Here is a 12810-nt window from a genome sequence, read left to right as displayed (position 1 = left end):
CTGGGGGGGCGGCGGCTGCACGCGTGTCTCCGCTGGGCACGCTGCGCTGGTGGCCTCTCTCCGGCCAGGCCCAGGCCAGGTCTGCAGGCCAGATGGGGCCGGGGTGGGCTGAGTCCGCGTCCCTGCTGACGCCCGTCCCAGGTGCTCGTGGTGTGAGCAAGGGGAGGGCCGCGAGCGTGGAGGGGCTGGGCTGGTGCCAGCTGGTGGCGCCCACGGCCGGGTGTGAGGCGCCGGGCCGAGTGCAGGACTCGGGGCCTGTGACAGCTCAGCCTCGGGCTTCAGCTGGGCTGCCTCAGGGCACCGGGGCTGGCGTCGGCTCACAGGAAGCCCTGTGTCCTCTCATCCTGGGCCCCGAGAGATCCTTGCCGAGGGCTTCTCCGTGCCATCCTGGACCTGGGGCCTCAGGCCTTGGACATAGGGCACCTTCTGCGTGGGGGAAGAGGAGTCTCACGGTCTCCAGCTGCACCACTGGGGCTCTGATGGGACCCCCAAGGGGCGGTGGGCTCTCCTGGGCCTGGTGAGAGGCGGGGTGGGGACAGCAGGACAGCCCCAGGCACGGCCAGGTGTGCCGCAGACGGGGGCAGCCTCGGGGCTCTCCACCAGGGCCCCAGGCCTCCTGGAGGGTCCACCTGAGGGGAGAGAGAAGCCGAGAGCTGGAGGCCCCTTCCTGGTCTGAGCCGCCCTCTGCACCTGTGTCCCCAGGTCTAGGTCCATCAGCGGCGCTTCCTCAGGCCTCTCCACCAGCCCACTCAGCAGCCCCCGGGTAAGTGACCCCGCCCCAGCTCTGTCGCCAGCGTGCACCCGGGTTGGGGGTGGCTCGGTGGGGCCCCCCAACCCCGCCTGCTGCTGGGGCCGCCCGCGTGGTGGCAGCTGCTGCTCTGTGGGCTTCGGCTGCCTTCGCTAACTGCACGTTTTTTGTTTTGTTTTGTTTGTTTTCTCGTGTGTTCTTTTCTTTTGTGGCGAATGCTCCCACCCCCATGCCTGCCTGCCCCCCACCGGTCCTGCCTTGGGGTCCCCGGGTGCTGTGTGTGCATGCGGGGCGGGCGGGGCACGCACTGGGGCCGCGTGGCTCTCGGGGGCCCGCGCGCTCTCCCTCCCGCCCTCGGCGCTGCCCTGTAGCCTGCTAGGAAGTTTGTCTTGCCTCCCCCGCCCCCCGAGCTCCCCTTTGTGGCCTGCCCCCCGGCCACCTCCGTGGAGCCCGAAGCTGGCCGGAGTGCCTCGCGGCCCGGACACGTCCTCCCTCCACAGGCCGCCCCGCGGCCCAACCCCAAGACCCAGACCTTGCCGAGCAAGGCCAAGCTGACCGACAAGCCGCTGCAGGGCACCAAGTCCAACCCACTCCCGGCTGGCACCCAGGCCCGGCCCCTTGTTGTGGGAGGCCTCAGCCCCCAGCTGGCCCTGACCCCGGGCTCACCCACCCTGCCGGCCCCTGCCCGGCTCCCACCCACCGGGACTGAAGCAAACACCAAATCTGTCCCCACCATACAGGTGACCCCTCACCCCTCTCCGAGGGGCAGTCCCCTCCCTACCCCCAAGGGGACGCCTGTGCACACGCCCAAGGAGAGCCCAGCCGGCACGCCCAACCCCACGCCACCGTCCAGCCCCAGCGTGGGAGGGGTGCCCTGGAGGACACGGCTCAACTCCATCAAGAACAGCTTCCTGGGGTCACCCCGCTTCCACCGCCGGAAACTGCAAGGTGAGTGTGGCGGGACACGTGGAGTGGGCGGGGCTCAGGGGGGCTGGTGGCGGGGGTCCAGGGGATCACTGACCGTCCTGGTGAGCGGGGCAGGCAGGAGCCAGCTTCAGAGGGTCTTCCCCTCCCCCTTGGTGGTTTATCCTCCCGAAAGTGCTGGCGGGAGGTACCCCCAGTGTCCACGTGTGCCCCAAGCCTGTGTGTCAAGGACCCCACAGTGCAGGGATGCCTGCCCGGTGGGTGCGGCCTGGGGACCCCTCCGGGCTCCATTGTTTCCCTTTGGCCCAGTGGCCTGCACAGGCCAGGCTGCCTGAGCCCCACAGAGGAGAGCGGGCCAGTGGGCGGGCATGGGTGGGTGTGGTGAGGAAGCCCACGGGGCCGGGGCAGTGGTAGGCAGCCTGCCCCTGTGTGCTGGGTGCCGAGGGTCAACTGGTACCTCCAGGCCACCAGGCCCCACCAGCCACCCAGTGTGGTCGACAGGCGGTGCCGTCTATCCCGGGACAGCAGGGCTGGTTGGAGGCCAGAGACGGTGAGGCCCGGTTTCAGCACCAGAAGGCAGGACAGCTCCCTGTGGCCCGAGGCTCCTGCGGTCGCGGCGGGCAGGAGCCGGGAGCTGACCCGTGCCCATGGGCGCTGGAGACAGTGCCATGGCTCCCAAGACCCCACCCGCGGCGCAGGCGCCCTGGTGGGGGAAGGGTGGAGTGGTCACCACGCTCTCCCTGTCCTTCCTGTGTGCAGTTCCGACGCCCGAGGAGATGTCCAACCTGACCCCGGAGTCGTCCCCAGAGTAAGTGGCCCTGCCCGAGGTCAAGTGACCTGTCGCCGCCTTCTTAGCGCGTGGGGGTCTGTGACGGACCCTCCCATGTATCAGGCCGGGGGATCCACTGAGGGCTTTGGGGCCCCTCAGTGCTGGGGTCTCTGTGTCTCCACCTTGAATGCCAGGCCAGGGGGGCAGGACCTGGGCGGTGAGGGAGCTGCTCTTCCCAGATGTGCTCAGAAGCCACAGCCTGGGGGTGCCTGGGACTGGGGGTGGCAGGGGAGAGCACAGCCACGCCTCAGGGTGACCGTCTACACCTGCTGAGAGCCCTGGCCTCCACATGGGGGAGTGTGTGGGTCCCCAGCCCTTGGTGACCGGGGATGCGGTGCCTGCAGGGGGGGCCTCCACCAGGGAGGGGCGCTGGGCAGTGCTGACTGGGGCTTCCCAGGGTGAGCCCAGCCTAGAGTGTGGCCGGACACCTGGCGGCTCCTAGGGATGGAGGGTCTCAGGGAGGAGGTGAGGAGGAGGGATGGCCGGCGGGAACACGTGTCCAGGGCCGGGTGGCCTTGGCCAAGGTCAGGACAGGTCAAGCCCCCGGCTCACCGTCCTGCAAGGGCAGGAAGCAGGGCCTTGAGGCGACGGGGGGGCAGCGCTGCAGCCCAGCCAGGTGTCTGGACGCGAGCCCATGTGTCTGGGGTGAAGACCCCAGAAAGGTGCCAGCCTTCGCTCCCCACCACCTCGTGTGAACGTGAAGTGCGGAGTGGGCACAGGGCAGGGCCCTGTTGTGGCCTCACCGGCAGCCTTCGGCCCGGCAGGAGAAGCTGCCATTACCCTGTCGTCGTGACCCCGCGTGGGGCCTGCGGACGCAGCGGGAGCGGGCGGGGGCCGAGCTGGAGGACAGCCAGCCTGAAGTGTGGGGTTTCGGCATCTCCGTGAGCCACCGTTGGTCTCCCTTCGGTCACGGTTTCCTGCTGTCGTCAGAAGCTCTCGCAACCATGTTTGTAACAGAATTGTTAGGTTTATCGGAAAACTCAAAAAAAAAAAGCCACCCAGAGCAGCTGACACCGCCGTGCAGGTGGCCTGCGGCCTCCCCTGCCCATTCTCGAGTCCTGGAGGCCTCGTCCCCCTCCCGAGGGCCCTGGCCAGCGTCGCCGCCCGGTGCATGTGGCTGACGGGAAGGAGCAGACGGGTGGCCCTGGAGGGCCGCTGCACCCCCAGCACCCACTCCTCCCGAGGACGTCCCCTCCACCAGCGGCCAGCAGCCTCGTGTCCATGGAGCGTGTGCGTCCGCGTGTTCCAGAACCGGCCCGTGCGATCGTGGGGCTGGCGAGTCTGGGGACCGAAGGCTTCGCAGGCGGGAATCCGGGCGGCTTCTCCGTCTCAGTGCTGAGAATGCCTTCCCCTCCAGGAGCCTCAGCCTTTGCTCTCAGGACCTTCCGCCGAGAGGACAAGGCCCGCCACGTCCAGAGTCTGCTCGTCACCGTGTCTCAAAGTTGCTCTCAAGAAGCACACCCAACCTTTTACCAAACGGGCCCAGCTGACGCCCAGACTTAATTACCTGTCACAGGCCTTCCCGGCTCGTCCAGGCTGCTTGCCAACCAGACACCAAAGTACAACACGGAGCTTTCCTGTTGCTCTGTGTCTTCATCGAGGGAGGAGGGGCAGCAGCCCCCACCGGGGGCTTCAGAACCGCCTCCCGGCCCACGTCCTGGGCTCAGGCCCCAGTGTGGTGCTGGGGTGAGCAGCGCGGGCGGCCTGCACCCCAGAGCTCTGAGCACGCCCGCGGCCACAGAGGCGGCAGGATGTGGGGAAGGAGGTGAAGGTGGCCAAGGACGGGGTGGCGCCGGGACGGAGGTGTCCCCGCGGCTCTGCCTCCGTCAGGTCTGTGCGGCTCCAGCCGCAGGAGCGGGCGGCCTCTGGCGGCAAGCTGCCTGTTGACGCCACATCGCCACGGGCTGGAGAGCCGGCTCTGGAAACAGGCAGGAAAAGGGAAGGCGCACAGCAGGAAACAGCAGCCGAGCCTCAGACCCCACGGCTCACGCTGCCAGCGCCGCCGGAGCAAGACACCGGGCCCGAGCGGGCCGGCCCTGGCCCCAGTGTAGCCTGAGTTGGGCGCGTCTGCCAGGGGGGCCCTGGCCGTGTCCGCACTACAGCTGCCTGGGTGAGCGTGATAGTCAGCCGCCGCTCCCAATGGCACGTGGCTTGGGGTCAGGCCCCGTGCACGGCCCAGCTGCGCCCTGCTTCAGGCTATCAGCCAGCGGTGGTCATCTCAAGGCCCAGCTGGGACAGGATCCTCTGCTGAGCTCGTGGGGTCGCGGGCAGGATTCAGGGTCTTGGCCACGTGGGCCTGTCACGTCCGTCCGTCCCCGCTGTGCCGTCGGCTTCGTCAAAAAGAGGTGGAGACCCGCTCGCCAGACGGAGCTCCAGCCTTTTAGAGACTGAGCTCGTACGTGACCCCCGTCACCTTCTCCCCCGCCTCCCGTTCTCCTGGTCGGGAGCAAGTCCCGGGCCTCGTCCACACGAGTGAGGGGCCCGCACAGGCTGAACCCCGGAGGCAGGATGGTGGGGCTGGCAAGGGGTCTCCCCCACACTGGTGTGCGCCCTAGGGCAGGGCCCCGCCGCAGAGAAGGGGCCCCCAGAAGCAGGGCAGAGTGACCAGACCGGAGGATGATGGCGTGGAGGGCAGGGAGGCGCACACGTGACGCCCGTGAGATGAGGGGTCTCATGCGGGAGGGCACTGCCAGCCTTGGGGCCCCTGGCGTGGCCCCTGCCCTGCCCCGTACAGAAGCTGGGCCCCCAGGGGTCGAAGCGACCACTGTGTTTCCACAGAGTGACCTGGGCTGGGGCAGCGGGGCTGCAGGCGGCCAGGTGGCTACCAGTCCCCAAGGACAGAGGGTGGTCCGCCGGGGGAGGGGCAGGTAGCACCCGGGGCCCCCAGCCCCGGTCCTCTGCACCATGTCACCCCTGTCTCTCCTGTACATACCTGTGCAGGGGTCCCCGGCCTGCCGCCCGCCCCCAACTCCTGCCCCCCACATAGCCCCAGGCGGGGGACTTCTCTCCAGGAAGCTGCAGGATCGCGGCTTAGCGAGTTACCCCGAAACATGGTGGCTTCAACAGAGAGGAGCAAGGCTGGGGGTCAGGGTGGGCTCAAGGGCAGGGCACCCTACCCCCACCCTCCTTTCTTTCCTGGTGGGGTTCCGGTGGGCGCAGCCCAGGCCCGAGCAGGCAGGGGTGTTTGGGGTGAGGTGTGAGGCCGAGGGCTCTGCGATTCGCATGAGGGCTGTCGGGTGAGGGTCAGGGCAGGGCGGAGGGTGGTCAGGGTCAGGATGGCGGGTCAGGGCGGGGAGTCAGGGCCAGGGCAGGGTCTGGCTGGGACAGCCAGCTGGCCCGCAGCCCAGAGGGGAGGCTCGGGGCTCGGCTGGCATGCCCTGACCTGTCCAGCCCTCCGCCCCGCCCCCAGGCTCGCCAAAAGGTCCTGGTTTGGGAACTTCATCAGCCTGGAGAAGGAGGAACAGGTCTTCGCGGTCATCAAGGATAAGCCGCTGAGCTCCATCAAAGCCGACATCGTCCACGCCTTCCTGTCGGTGAGCCTCGCGCCGTGCGTGCGAGGGCAGCAGGCACACTGTGGCCGGGAGACGCGGGCTGTGCACAGGCCCGGGTCGGGGGCGGGCCTCGGGGGGCGCCTCGCTGAGACGGGGGTGAAGCACGGGCGGCTGCGAGGTGGCTCTGAGGAGGGAACTTGAGGCCTTGACACAGAGGGGAGGGGCCTCTGCTGGGTCTGGTGGGTGCGCCTGCAGCCTCAAGAATGGCCCCGGGGGGCTGGCTCCGTGTCCTGTGTGCCCCTGCCCACTCCCACATGCTGCCGGCCTCCTGCAGTCCCTGGCCTCCCACTGGTGGCTTTTGAGGTGGGCTGTGCTTGGGCCTTGGGTGGGTTCCATCTATCTTTGCTGGGATCTTTGGGCGCGTGGGGCAGAAAACCCTGAAGAGTGTCTTCCAGAGTCACTCGTGTCAGGAGGCCTCACCCGCCCTGCCCTGCATGGGGCCGGCCTTGTGCTGGGCCCCCCGGGATCACAGGCTTGGGGTTCTTCGGCATCCCCACAGCCCAAGCCCGGGCTCCCGCCTTGGTATGGGCGGGGCCTGCCGGGGTGGCAGCCTCAGCCCCCCACACACACACACTTGGCCACCCTGCCTTCCTGGGCGCAGCCAGGTTTCCATTAGGGCTTGGGGCACAGCGTGGCACTCCTCCCGGAAGTCTCCAGGAACGGGAGAGCTCAGCAGCAGGCGGGGACTTCGGCCTCGTGCCAGGTGTGGGCACCCTGGCCCCACTGAGTCCCCCTGAGCCCCGCCACTGCAGCCTCTTCTCCTCCGGGCCCCCGGGTCTGGGCCTTCCCTGGAGCCCCCCAGGCCTCTCCTGGGACACCAAGATTTCCCCCGTGACGTGGACTCAGCCCCTTGTAACCGGCGAGCCAGCACTGTGCTCTCCCAAGCAACAGAGCCCTGTCCTGGGGGCGACCCCTCTGAGGCAAGACCGCCTCCTGGGTTCGTTTTGCTGGACATTTCCCTGGCCACCGTGCAGCCCAATCACGCAGAGGCCCCTCGCCTGCGCCCGGGGCCGCAGACCCCGGAGCCAGCAGAGCAGCGGGCGCTGTCGTCAGCGGTGCCGGGGGCCTTGACCCCGGGGGCTCTGTCTCAATACGGGGCGCGGGCTCTAGCCCCGGGCCTCCAGCTGCCCGCTGGCCTCCCCGCCCGCCGCTGAGAGCCCTGCTTTCTGCTGCTGTGTCGCGATCCATCTGCGACCCGTGTGGAGCTCTGTCCGGCTGAGGCTCTTGGGGAGCCAGTGCCGCTGGGGCCTCTGGCGGCGGCTGGCTCCCTTCCCTCTGGGGTTTCCTCTGGCGACTCCAGACGAGGCCACGCTCACGCCACCCACTGCCCGCAGATCCCCAGCCTCAGCCACAGCGTCATCTCCCAGACGAGCTTCCGGGCCGAGCACAAGGCGACGGGGGGCCCGGCGGTGTTCCAGAAGCCGGTCAAGTTCCAGGTGGACATCACCTACACCGAGGGCGGCGCAGCGCAGAAGGAGAACGGCGTCTACTCCGTCACGTTCACGCTCCTGTCAGGTGAGCCTGCTGGCAGAGGCCGAGGGCGGGGGCTCCCGGGGGCGGGGCTCCCGGGGGCGGGGCTCCGGGCCAGCCCTGCCCCTGCCTCACCCACCCCCCATCACCCCCAGGCCCGAGCCGCCGCTTCAAGAGGGTCGTGGAGACCATTCAGACCCAGCTGCTGAGCACACACGAGCAGCCTTCTGCCCAGCACTTGTCAGGTGAGGGAGGGGCTCAGCTAGGGCCGCCCTGAGGGCTGGCGATGGGGTGCGGCCCCTCCGTGGGCACCCCCGGGAGCAGGGCCCTCCCGGCGCAGCAGCCGGCCGTCTCTGCACACCAGGGGGGTAGGCCCAGCACGCCACACTGAAAGGCGCCTCTTGTCCACTGTAGACCCCCCCCCGCCAGCTCCGGGACTAAGCTGGGGTGCTGGGCTTAAGGGCCAGAAGGTGGCCACCAGCTACGAGAGTAGCCTCTGACGCTGGCAGGTAAGGTGTCCAGCCCCGCCGCTGGGGCAGGGAGGGGCTGCGGGCAGGTCCTCTGCGAGAGCCAGACTGGCCCCGAGGAGACACCCTGTGCCCACCCACGTGTCCAGCGGCCACCTCCCGGCCCTGGACAGGCCCCGCAGGCCCAGCACCCAGCCGAACGGCTGGACACAGGGGCAGCCAGGCCAGTGAGAGCAGGCTCTGGGAGAGCAGTGACCAAGGTGCTGCCGGGAGCCCTGCCGCCCTCAAGGGTCCCCCATGTAGCACTCTCCAGGGCTGTGGGCCTGGTACCCACACTGGCTGGCACGTGAGGGGCTGTCTGCCACCCACCCTCCCCGTGGTGGGCAGGACACAGGGGCCCTGAGGTCCAGTCAAAGCAGGGGCTCCCCAGCTGGGCCTAGAGGGGGCCACACAGCAGCAGGTCTGCCCAGGCCTGCAGGCGCCAGGGGCCCAGGGGCCTGAGGGTCTGTGCCACTTGGCACCTGGCGGGGAGCGGCTGCAGCCCTGTGGGTGTGGGTGAGCCCCGGGGGCACGTGCATGAGCTGTCAGGGAGGGCAAGCGGCGCGCGTGCGCTGAGCGGGAGCTGCCAGCTTGCCACGAGACCCGTGTCGGGGTGTGGGGTCTGGGGAGCACAGGGTCCAGCCCAGCTCCACCTCTCAGAGCCCCCCGTGGCCAGCTGTCTGTGCTTCTGTGTAGGGTCCTAGAGGCCAGACCGGCCCCACCGTCCACCCCACCCCTGCCATCCTCATTCCATCGTCTGTGTTTCACCTGCCCCCCCTTTTCTCCCCCAGCGTGTGCCTCACTGCCCTACTGGTGGGTTGGGGCTGGAGGGGCCCCGACACCCTGGCCCTGGGAGCCAGGCTGGCCTGGGGGCCGGTGCCTTTAAGGCCTCCACGTCGGAGCAGGGCAGTGCTCAGAGGGGAAAACCGAGGCTGGGGAAGGACAGAGCTTGTCCAGGGAGGCAAGCAAGGGGCCTGGTGTGCCGCCCAGGGGACAGCCGTGCCTGCACCCACCGCCCAGCGCCACGGTCCCTCTTTGCTCCTGGCCAGGCAGAGTCCCACCCTAAGGAGTACCATTCTGTCTGTCGGCGAACGTGCCCTGCTCTAGGTCCCAGGCCCAGCAGGAAGCAGGGTGGACACGGCCCTTCTGCAGGGCCCCATCCCCGTTTTAGCCCTGGGCCCAAACCCACGTCCCTGGAGACTGTTGGGTGCCTGCCCTGGGCCAAGCCCGTCTCCCCTGCCTTCCTTCAGGGAGCCCTGGGCCTAGGGAGCCCACTCCGGGACCCCAGCCCATCCCTTGGCCCCGTCCCCAGGCCTCCCCGAGGGGTCAGCCTTTCCCAACACCCTCCGCCCCATACTGGACACTCTTGTCCAGCAAGCTCAGTCCTACAGCCACTGGAGGAGGGGGCAGAAGCTGGGGCCCCTCGGGCACCAGGCCGAGAGAGCTGGTGGCCACTCCAATAGGGCCCCTACCCAGCCCAGGGAGGGGAGGCCCCAGTGAGGGCCGTGAGGCAGCCGCCCTCCACCCCAGGCTCTGCTGCCTTCCCTACCCCCAGCCCTAACACTGCCAAGCCCAGCAGAGAGTGGGAGGGGGTCAGGGAAGGGGCTGCCACCGTGAGTCGAGGGGTGAATGGGAGCCTTGCGGCCACGTGAGTCACAGAGCGGCAGGGTGAGGACACGGAGGTGGCCAGTGTAGACCACAGCCGGAGACCTGGACCTCTCAGCTCCAAAGCGTGTGTGCTGGGCCCAGAGGGCAGAAGGGAGGGAGGGCCAGGCAGGGCCCTCCAGTGCCCAGGAGAGGGGCCCCACTCCAGGCTGGCCCTCTGCTGAGCCCCTCCTCTCTGAGCCCCCCACTCCAGGCTCTACCCACCTGAGCCCCACCCCTTGGCCACAGCCCCTCAACCCCACTCCAGGCTCCGCCCCTCCCCCAGGGCCTGGCCCGAGGCTGCAGGCAGCATCCAGCTTGAGGTCTGAGCTGGAAGCCTTTTTCACACGTCTCCCCCCCTCTCTCCGTTCTGTGCTCCAGACACCACTAACTGTATGGAAATGATGACGGGGAGGCTTTCCAAATGTGGTAAGAACCCCTCACGCTCACCTGGGCCCCCCCAGCCTGTCACCCCCACCGCTCACCCCTGCACCCCCTGCAGCCTGCTCCTGGCCGGCTGCTGCCCCGCCCCCCCCCACCCCCGGGGCTGTCCTGGGATCCCTGTGTACACGAGGGGCCCGGACATGCACACGTGGCCTTGTTGGCCCCCAAGGCGCCCAGCTGTGCCCAGCCCCCCAGCCCCTGCCACGAGCAGCGCCGGTCACCCTCCAGGGTGGGCACAGGCCTGGCCCTAGGATCAGGGCAGGCCACGGAGGGACCCCAAGGCTCAGAGCATGAAGGGGTGCCCAAGCCCCAAGGCCAGCAAGGGTCCCATGTCTGGGCCCTGGCCGGGGGTCAGGGTGGCGTCAGGCCCTCTCTGCCCACTGGAGGGGGGCGGGGAGTGGCTCCTGCCCAGGCCCTGAGCTGCCTGGCCGCAGGTGTGCCGGCCGCCCTGCCGCAGCTGGCGGGGAGAGGGCCCTGCCCATTCTTGCTCAGGTGGGGGCCAGGTTTAGGAGGTAGAACTGAGGTGACCCCAGTCGCGCACCTGGACTGTGAGCACAGGGCCCCCGGGTGGGGCGGGGCCCTGCTTCTGTTCCCTCCTCCTTGCCCTCTGAACATGCCCTCTGGGACCAGGGCCCCCACTGTGGCTGCCTGCCCAGCCCCCCTACACCCAAGCTCCATGCCTGTCCACCCACCCATCCATCTGTCTGTCCGCTGCTGACCTCTGTGTCCACGCTGTGCCACCCGGGCTGGCTGGGGGCCGGGCTCCAGGCCTCCTGGGAGGAGTGTGGCAGGCCCGCTGGCTCCAGCCTCCCCGGCCGCCAGCCCCAGGGTCCTGCTCGACCCCGGCCTTTACGCGTCTGTCTCCAGAGCTGGGCCGGCCCGCTGGCCAGGCTGCAGGGCTGACTGGGAGGCCGAGGCTGAGGTGGAGGGAGGGCCGGTCCTTCGGGAGGCCTGGCGAGGGAGGAGGGTGCCCACCGGCCCCAGGTTCCGCCCCGCAGCCCAGAGGCCTCGAGCCCCCACCGGCCCCCTGCCCTGCTTGCTGCCGCGGCCCCGCTCACCCGCTCGGACCCCCTCACAGGCCTGTCGTTCATTCGTCTGTTGTTCTCTCTCTTCCCTCCCTCCCTCCTTTTCTCTCTTTTCTTTTTTTCTTTTGTCTTCTGTTCTGTGCACCCAGGCAGCCCATTGAGTAACTTCTTTGACGTAATTAAACAACTTTTTTCAGACGAGAAGAACGGGCAGGCGGCCCAGGCCCCCAGCACGCCCGCCAAGCGGAGTGCCCACGGCCCACTCGGGGACTCCGCGGCCGCTGGCCCCGGCCCTGGAGGGGACGCCGAGTACCCAGCGGGCAAGGACACGGCCAGGACGGGGCCGCCCGCCGCCCGCCGAGAGCAGCCTTAGACACATAGCCCCCTCCCCCTGCACGGCCCCGACAGTGGCCCCCAGGCCGCCTCGCCGCCCGCTCGCCCGCCCGCCGCCCGCCCGGTGTGGACCCGGGGCCGCGCCCGTCTGTCCGTCTAGACTGTTGCGAAGCCGGGGAGGAAAGGAAAGGGGGCACCGGGGGCCACAGCCGCGGCTGGGCCGTCCGCGCCCGCTCTCTCTTTCTCTCGCTGTCTCTCTCTCTGCCTGTCTCTGACAACGCCACTGTTTCCGCTCTGATACCAGGAATTATCCCGAAAAGTTAACATGTCATCTCCACGAGGCCGTCCTCCGTGCTCTGCACCGGACACCGGCTGACCGAAGGCAGCTGCCGTGGACCTGCCCTCTCTCCTCTCCTGCTGCTGCCGCCCACTGGGCAGTGAGGTCCTGCCCGCCCGCCAGCTCTGCCCAGTTTCAGCTCCGCATGGCCACGGGGAGGAGGACCCGGCCCCGAGGGGAAGCCGCCTCGGGCCCACCCGACTGGACGCGCGGCGACCAGTGCCCCCGGCGGGTCCGGCCGGCCTCCGGGGCAGGCCCAAGGGGGCGAAGCAGCCGTCTGGCCCGGCCGCCACGGCCTCTCCTCGGCACGTCCCCTCCTTGCTGCTCCCTCCTCGTCCACGTCCATTCACCTCAGCGCCGCCCACCTGCCTCGCCGCATCCCACCCCCCAGCTCCCCGGGGCTGCAGGTGGAAAGCAACCCCGGGGGCCCCGCAGCACCTGCCCACCTGCCCACCCGCCCGCCCCAGGGCAGGCCGAGATCAGTATCATTTACTTGCTGTTTTAACTTACTGAGTTTCTTTACTTCTCCGTTCAGGGAAGGGGCAGCAGCAGCGCCGTCCTGCCGTCTGTCTGTCTGTGTGTGTGTGTCTTGGGCAGGGTGGGGTCTGGGCCAAGGTGCCCCGTGGACAGAGCGGTCGGGGTGCTGGGGCCGCGGGGGCAGCCGGCCGATGCAGCGCCGGCAAGCTACTGTAAACTTTAAAGAATTCCTGCAAGATATTTTTATAAACTTTTTTTCTTGGTTGTTTTTGGAGAAGGGTGTTGGCCGGGGGGACCACGGGGCAGGGCTAGGCTTTGAGTTCGGTTCTTTCTATACACACGCATATAAATATATTCAGAGAACGGCGCGGTTCACTCCGTCCCCGGTTCTGTGCCGTTACCGTGGAGAAGCGACTCCAGTCCTGTGGGGGCCGGGCATGGCCAGGGCCCGTCCGCCAGGCCCGGGCTGGGGGCCATCTTGGTTTTGTGTCCGAGTGTGGGGCGGGAGGAAGGCCCGAGCCG

The 12810-nt window shown here is 69.0% G+C and overlaps 1 protein-coding gene across 3 annotated transcripts in view; it reads left to right on the top strand.

Annotated features, from left to right (window-relative positions):
* BRSK2 (BR serine/threonine kinase 2) overlaps nt 1-12810 on the top strand; it is a gene marked incomplete at its 5' end in the record, with an annotated part of 63358 nt that extends 50548 nt beyond the window's left edge. For 2 of the 3 annotated variants that reach the window (XM_081241228.1, XM_081241227.1), the window contains 8 exons: nt 703-763; nt 1489-1696; nt 2432-2480; nt 5911-6034; nt 7387-7567; nt 7678-7767; nt 10054-10101; nt 11339-12810. In XM_081241228.1, coding sequence (XP_081097354.1) covers nt 703-763; nt 1489-1696; nt 2432-2480; nt 5911-6034; nt 7387-7567; nt 7678-7767; nt 10054-10101; nt 11339-11514 — 937 coding nt within the window. In that variant the 3' untranslated portion in view covers nt 11515-12810. Of the gene's footprint in view, nt 1-702; nt 764-1119; nt 1697-2431; nt 2481-5910; nt 6035-7386; nt 7568-7677; nt 7768-10053; nt 10102-11290 lie in introns of all 3 variants that reach the window. The other variant, XM_081241226.1, reaches the window with a different exon arrangement.

The sequence above is a fragment of the Mesoplodon bidens genome (assembly GCF_964165515.1).
Source record: "Mesoplodon bidens genome assembly, chromosome: 7".
NCBI lineage: Eukaryota > Metazoa > Chordata > Mammalia > Artiodactyla > Ziphiidae > Mesoplodon > Mesoplodon bidens.
Note: the sequence above shows the minus strand (reverse complement) of the source record. Positions and strands in the feature narration are given on the sequence as shown.